Source organism: Xiphophorus hellerii, chromosome 8 (genome assembly GCF_003331165.1).
Source record: "Xiphophorus hellerii strain 12219 chromosome 8, Xiphophorus_hellerii-4.1, whole genome shotgun sequence".
In the NCBI taxonomy this organism is placed as follows: Eukaryota; Metazoa; Chordata; class Actinopteri; order Cyprinodontiformes; family Poeciliidae; genus Xiphophorus; species Xiphophorus hellerii.
This window is the reverse complement of record NC_045679.1, coordinates 22,718,757-22,726,362: the sequence shown is the minus strand read 5'-3', so window position 1 is coordinate 22,726,362 and position 7,606 is coordinate 22,718,757. Positions and strand designations below refer to the sequence as shown.

General features: G+C 40.8%; 1 protein-coding gene across 1 annotated transcript; it reads right to left on the bottom strand.

Annotated features, from left to right (window-relative positions):
• Positions 1-4,748: 4,748 nt before the first annotated feature.
• On the bottom strand, positions 4,749-7,249 carry foxd1 (forkhead box D1). The gene has a single exon (XM_032570948.1). The coding sequence runs from the start codon at positions 6,962-6,964 to the stop codon at positions 5,885-5,887; it is 1,080 nt and encodes a 359-aa protein (XP_032426839.1). The 5' UTR covers positions 6,965-7,249; the 3' UTR covers positions 4,749-5,884.
• Between the last annotated feature and the right edge of the window lie 357 nt (positions 7,250-7,606).

Sequence of the window (7,606 nt, the reverse complement as noted above, 5' to 3'; positions counted from 1 at the left end):
TTACTTTTTCTTTTTTTAATATACATTTTTTTGAAAAAAAAACTTCCATGTGTACTTGGATAATACTCATTGATGGCTTTGAAAAATAATTTTTCTGAACATGAAAATTCTTATTCTTGTTTCTACATTTTTCTGGGTTTCAGTGTTTTCATTCAAAAACACATCTACAGAGTCAGAACCCAAACCAGAGTAAGAATCAGACACGTTTGCACCAACGCCCCTTGTTTGCTCAAACTCAGATATTATTTTATGCTTTTTTTTTTTTTAATGGATACAATTTTCTTATAAACTTAACTTGACTTTTTTTTTTTTTTTTAAACCACGAGTCTTTTCGGCTCTGAATGTTGCTTTAGCCCCTCTCCTCATGACCTGTGTGACCCCGTAGGATAAACTGCTAACTGGGCTTCAGTCATGCTCAAGGAGGATGATGATGGCCACATGATCCATGGCCGCAGGTTTCCTATACCTCCACCTCACTGCACCCTCCGACATCCAACACTTCCTAGTTGCCGACGCATTCTTCCTTCATTTGTTTATTTATTATTTTTTCAGCCATAGTGTCGCGTCTCTTTAAGCACTTTCCATAATCCTTTCGAAACTTTAGGTTATTTAGTATTATTAAGGGGGGGAGCTGAACGATCTTATGCAATAGGTCGACAAACATGTCGCCATCCACTTATTAAGAATAAACTAGTTCATAAATCATTGAAGGGTCTTTTTGCGTCTTTTTTCTGTTTTTAACCTCATCTCCCTTGAACCGTTTTTTCATATTTTTACCTACGTTTCTTTTCTCTTTTGTTCTTTTTTCTTTTTTTGTTTGTTTTGCGCGCGAGTCTTAAGTTGTAAACAAAAAAACAAAAAATAAACAAAGTCAGGTGAGTTGAGTATAATTTTACATATTCCCAAGAGAACAAGTGGAGAGGAAAAATTTACGCCGAATCGGCTGCTTAAACCATTTACGGAACGTATTTCTAGGTAAGGTTTATTTCCCCTTTGGGGGCCTGCGTATGGAGTCCCTCCCCAAAAATGTAAACATGCGAGGATGAAATAAACATGTTGCAAAAATGCTTTCAGTTATTATAAGAGCAATTCACATAGAGAAATTAACGCCCGACGAACAACTAATGCCAACTAATGCCAGATGTACCGTCCATCCGTTTTCTGTAAGCATTTTGTCAGCGGGACGTTTCGGGCGAGAGGCGGGGTACGCCCTGGACAGGTCGCAGAGCAACACAGAAAGGGACAGGACAAACGACCATGCACACACACACACACACACACACACACTCACTAGACCTTCTTGCTGCAAGGCCGCAGCTCCACCAGCTGCGCCACTGTGCAGCCCTGCCCAGATATACCTGGTTATTAGATTCCGGAAATGATTCCATGATTTAGCATTTCCGCATTTACTTTTGCTTTTGTCTCTATTTCACTTCTGCTATTTGTAAACAAGCCTTCAGCTGACCTCGTTCTTTACTCTCTCTCCCTCTCTCTCTTCAGTGTGTGTGCGTGTGTGTGTGTGTTTTGTATCAGTGTGTATGTGTGCCCGTCTGTCTCTCGTTGCGTGTTACATCATCACGCAATAGCTGTCCTCTCGTGGCCCACTGAACTGTCTCTAAGCGCTGTACCAATTTGGCCGTCTACTACGCGCTTCACGTTTCTGTGGATCAGGGCAGGCAGACACACGTAGGCGGCGGGGCGCACACATCCAGTCACGGAAGCGCTCAGACTGTATAGTTTTATTTATTTATTTATTTAAGGCAACCATGTGGACTGATTAAAAAAAATTTTTTTTTTAAAAGTCTACCACATGCATCATCTAAAAAGCATACTTGCATATATCTCAGATGCTTAAAAACGGTTTGATTTTATGCGCAAAAAAATAGGGCAATTGTGTGGCTTCTTGTTTGCAGTAAACAGCGCACAAGTGAACACTCCAAAGGGGCAGAAAGCATCTGAAACAAATGGAAGTATAATGCAAAAATAAAAAATAATAATAAAGCGGATTGAAGGGATTCTAACTTCCAACACTCACATTTACGCTCCGATCAAGCTTCCGCCAAAATGTCAACAGTTTCACCTCCCTCCTTTCCCCCCGGCAGATTTGCAATTTAAGAATGAACTTTGAAGTTATTGAAAAATACATGTCACATCAGTAATAATCCCAATTTCCAACCGTGTTTCAGCACGTCATTGAACGTCATACTAGAATATTAAATCAGTGATTCTTGAGAAGAGGGACAAAACAGGTCCTATGGGTAAAGCACAAAATTTGAATAAAATATACACAAAATATAATTTTTTTTTCAAATATTTGACTAAACTAACCTGGGTCATGTGAGCACAACAATGTATGTTTTCCTGGTGTTTGCTGAATATTTTTTATTTTAAAAATTGTAGGTGGAGGGTGTCTGTAAAATCCCTTGTCCTGGAGCAGAACTCAATACATCATAATAGTTTAAAACAATTAAAGGAATAGTAAGATAAAATATAATTATGACAATTAAGTACAAGTATTCAAATAAATAATTATAAAAGTATCAATAAATTGAATTAAAAATCTTTTTTATATATTTTCCAACTCAATTGAAATTTGTCCCAAGTTTTTGTCAACACCGTCAGACATAAAAAGAATGTTAAAAAAAAAAATCAGGCATTATTGGGGGGCACCAGGACTTCTGAGGACCCCGTGACCTCTTCCTTTCTCTTCCTTTGCTAAGAGGGCTAAGCAGCTCTAGTTAGCTTATGTTATTCTTTAGTTTTTTATTCCGTATTACTCCTAAGTTGTTCGTCACAACCATGATGTGTCAACACCATAAGTGACTATTTACAAAATTTGATGAAATTTTGTGAACTAAATGCTTAATTTTAGTAAACTGTAAAGATTTCATGGACCTGATGAGCTACAACTCCGTCAGAGTTTTTAGCTGACAGTGTGACTCTTTCGGTGATAGTGTCGACAAATCTCACTTAAATCTGCAGTTAATTCATTTTAATGTATGTCACATAAATGGCTTTACTTCACGTGTATCAAGTTTTTCGTTTTACCCACTATTTTGTCACCACCTTCAGTTCTGCGTCCACTCCGTCATGCACTGTCAACTCTGTCAGATGGACTTTATGTTGTTTTTTTGTTTTAAATAATATTTCTTTTGTTTCTTGAGAAGCATTTGTCTGTAAAACTGAGTGAAAATATCACTAATAGGGTCATTAAAAATAATTTAATATTTATTTTTGTCAGACGGTGTTGACAGAGTTCTGGGTCAGGTCCATTAAAAATGTAATTTTCAAAACAAATGTTGGAAGTGGGAGCCTGCACCTTAGCATCTTTACAGTTCCAAAACATTATTTGTCATATCTGCATACATAAGCTTGAGGAATAATATTTTTAAAAAATTGGAAAAATTTAAACCCATTTTGTCCCACTTCTCAAGAATCACTGAAATATTATACATTCGAATAATTGAACTCCCGCAAAATCTCATGTTTGTATGTTGAATTTTCAATCAATATTAAGTTTTCAATCCTAGCTACATTTTTTTTTTATTTTTTTATTTTGTTTAAGTGAGCTGAAGTTGTTAAATTATTGAACCGTTAGCTATTCATAGTCTGGGTGCGGTGAGGAGAGAACCCACAGAGAACAGTAAGGCTAAAATGTTTATACGAATAAACCAACTTAGTGGAAGTTGAGAGAGGTTCTGTTTTTACATCGAGAATTTAGGTTCGTCTTCAGTTTTGCCTAATTTATGGACAACACTAACGCAAAACTCAATGTGCGGGCAAAAACAAATTTTGAAAATGTGAATACATTAAATAAGATTTTCTCAAGCCTGTCAGTACGTGAATTTAGCTTCCAATGACATTTAAATTATGACTTCCCTTCCTTCTTTATTTTATTTAATTTTTTTTTAATCACAAATTGGACCAACTCAAGACAGCTGTTTCAGTTGTTAGCTTAACTGCTAGCTAGCTAGGCTCAGGTGGTCAGCAGATAATAATGAGGCTGGAGTGTTTACATGCGTTTTACTTTGAATCAGTAGCTTAGTAAAAGCAGCCAGCTGTCCTTAGACTTGTGGTTGAGACGTTTTCTTTGTTGGAGTAAGAATTTGAGATTTTAACCAACTTTAACAACGATAGCTCTTTTTTTTTTTTATAAACTTGTTACCAGCAACAAAACTTTCCCAGTCACAATCTTTAACAGAATTCTGACTTTTTACTACAATTCTAGAAATTCCTTCACTTTGCAACCTATATAAGCATATCAAGGCAACTTCTTTCTGCTGAATGCCACACAAGATAAACGAGGATTGGATTATTGGTTAAATTCCGATCAAAACATTCAGGTTTACTTAAAATGACATGAACAAATATATATATATAATTTTTTATTTAGAATTTAGCTTATGTTACACGCCATTCTCAGAAATGACCATAGTTGATTCAAATCCAAATCATCTTAATTGCTAGCATTTAATTATTTTTTATAGTATAAAATGTTTCAAAAGAAAACAACTAAAGTATGTATGACTAATTATTCTGTGTAAAAATGATATAAAAAATGAGATCTTTTACTGTACTTTTGATGTCATTAATATTGAAAACGGCCGGCTTACTTAAAACTCTTTTAGCTTTTGATCTTCTAAAACGATTCTTTTCAGGAACGATTATTCGCCGTCAAAATTCGAATAAATCTTCTTATCGGTATGTGTCAAACGGGAGCACATCTTGGATCATTATTATTATTACTATTATTTTCTTTCTTTTCTCAAGCACTGTGGCCATGATGTGTAAATCTGTGACCCGGCGGCAGGGAGAACACAGCCGCGTCCCCACCCCCTCCCTCCCCTGCCTCACCCGGCTGACACCCTCCTGTCCGCTCACCGCAATTACGAGGATGAGTGTGAGAGAGGTCGGATGGACACGCAAGGCCCGTTTGCGCATGTTCCAAAACGTGCAGCGGTGGCACCGAGGCGAGCGTGTTTCAGCCTACATTTGCGAACACACGCACACAGAGAGGCTGAAACACGCTCGCCAGCCAGACGTGACCCTTCCTCGCTGCAGGGGCCGCGTAACCGCACTTGTAAGTGGTCAATTCCTGCACTTTGACTTTGCACTTAAACGCACCAGAAAGCTCAAAAGCAATTCAATTGATTTCCCAAAACAGGCTATTGTCTCGACTTTTTTTTTTTTCTTTTCTCTGTTGCAAAACAAAAAGAGAAATTTATTCTTCTTAATAAACAAACTGTGTAAAAAATATCACACCTCAGATACACCATAATTGGCAAAAAAAAAAAAAAAAAAAAAAAAAACAGTACAATGCTTTCATTACCTCAAATCAAAACACATCGCAACAGAATTATAAATGACTTTGCTGCTTGCGTGTTGTTTTCTTCTTTTCTTCTTCTTCTTCTTCCTTTAATACAAATTTCAAATCAAAACCTTTAAACTTTGTTCTGATTTGCTCATAAAATAATAATTATATATATATATAAAAAAAACATGGATGTGTTTGACACAATTTAAACATGTGATCACTTAGAACCTGTCCTGAGACGCTCCTAAAGAAAACAACAGTGACTGAAACTGATCACGTCTTCATAAAATACAGGAAAAATTCGAGGTCAAATTTTTTTTTTCATTCTCACTGAAATAATAATAATAATAATAATAATAATAAAAAAAACCCATACCATAAATATATAGTTTCATAATCAGCATGAATATAGGCACAAATAGTGTTTTTTTTCCTGCATGTCCGTCATTCTGCTGCAAATAAACGTACAAAAATAATCCTACCTTCAAAGAGGGGAGGGGAGCGTTTGTTTCTGCTTTTGGTAAGTTTTTTTTTGTTGTTGCAGTTTTAAGACTTTTTTTTTTTTTTTTTTTAACAGGCGCTAGTGCCGCCGATAATTCTGTTCGGGAAATTTTCGACTAAAACGGCCTCCGGGTGGACGGACTGCGGCTGGCTGGGGAGCCCCAGGGAGGTCGGTAAAACCGGGACAATGACAGGAGGAGTCCTGGCGGGGCTCAGCGACCCGCCGATGATGCTCTCTATGGAGAAGGGAGAACGCTGCTGCGGCTGCGGAGGCTGCTGCTGCTGCGCCGGGGGGCTCGCTTTCGGCGCCGGGGACGCGGAGCCCAGAGCGGACCCGAGCTGCGGGTAAAATCTGCTCCGGGCAAGGTCCGTGCTGGTGGGCATCAGCGACGGCGACGGGATGTGCGTGTGGGAATGTCTGGGCTGCTGCTGCTGCTGCTGCTGCTGCTGGAAGGCGAACAGCGCGGAGTGCGTGTGGTAGGACTGCAGCTGGATGCCGTAGCCGCCGCAGCCGTACGGTCCGTACCCGTACGCGGCCGCCGCTGCCGCCGCCGCCGCCGCGGGGATGAAGCCGTTGGGCTCCCGCAGCAAGTCCTGCGTCTGCTGCCGCTTGAAGCGCTTCCTCCGCCTCAGAAAGCTCCCGTTGTCGAACATGTCGGCCGACTCCGGGTCCAGCGTCCAGTAGTTGCCCTTCCCGGGGTTCCCGGGCTCGCGCGGGATCTTCACGAAGCAGTCGTTCAGGGACAAGTTGTGCCGGATGGAGTTCTGCCACGCCGGGAACTTCTCCCTGTAGTACGGGAAGCGGTTGCTGATGAAGTCGCAGATCTCGCTGAGCGTCAGCCTCTTTTTGGGGCTCTGCAGGATGGCCATGGTGATTAAGGCGATGTAGGAGTAAGGGGGCTTCACCAGGGCGTTCTTCCCCGCCGGCTTGAAGGCATCCCTGGAGGAGGAGGAGGTGGAGGTGGAGCCGTCCTGTAGGCACGGAGGAGGAGGAGGAGAGCCGGCCAGGAGGATGCCGTCCCGCATCTGCGCCACCTCGTCCACGTAGGAACGCGTGTGGCCGTCGCCGTCCTCGCCCTCGCCGACCACGTCGATGTCGGTCTCTTCCGAAAGGAGGGAGGCATCCGACATCTCTGAGCTCAGAGTCATGGCTCAGCCTGTGCGCTCCGAGCTGCCCCTGAACCCCCCTAAAAACACGTCAAAAACTCATAAGAAGAGAGGGAGAGGAGAGGCGCAGGAGAGAAACGTCCGCTGTTTTTTGCGCTGTTTCCATAGGGGTTTTCTCTCTCTCTCTCTCTCCTTTCTTTCTTGGGAGGTTAGGCAGTTCGCAGACTGAAGCGCGAACCCTGGAATTGTAAGACTGAATGTGCGCGTCGGGGGGGAGAACCTGCGAAACGGGCAAGCCTGGATCTCACAAGGGGCGGATCTTTTCTTTAAATTTATACCACCGCCCTGATCACATGGGGGAGGAAACGTCACAGAGGCAAACGAGAAGCTTGTAAAAGCAACAACAACAACAACAAAACAATAATATGAAAAAAATGGAATTTGAAAACTCAGATTTTCCTTTTCTTTTGAGAAAAGAAGTTTTCTAGTGACTTTCTGATGCCTTCCAAACCCATCTAATGCGTTTATTTGTTAGAAATGTAGCCAATTGCTACCAGGGCTCGCATGTCTCCATTTATCTCAGTATACATACAAAACAATAAGAATTTAAAAAAAAAAAAAAAAGGGTGACATAAAGGGGTTAAAAATACATTACACAGGAAGCTCAGTGATTGGCCATTTGTT

Excerpts from the sequence above, each read along its gene's own strand:
- foxd1 (XM_032570948.1), bottom strand. The coding sequence starts at position 6,964 with ATGACTCTGAGCTCAGAGATGTCGGATGCCTCCCTCCTTTCGGAAGAG.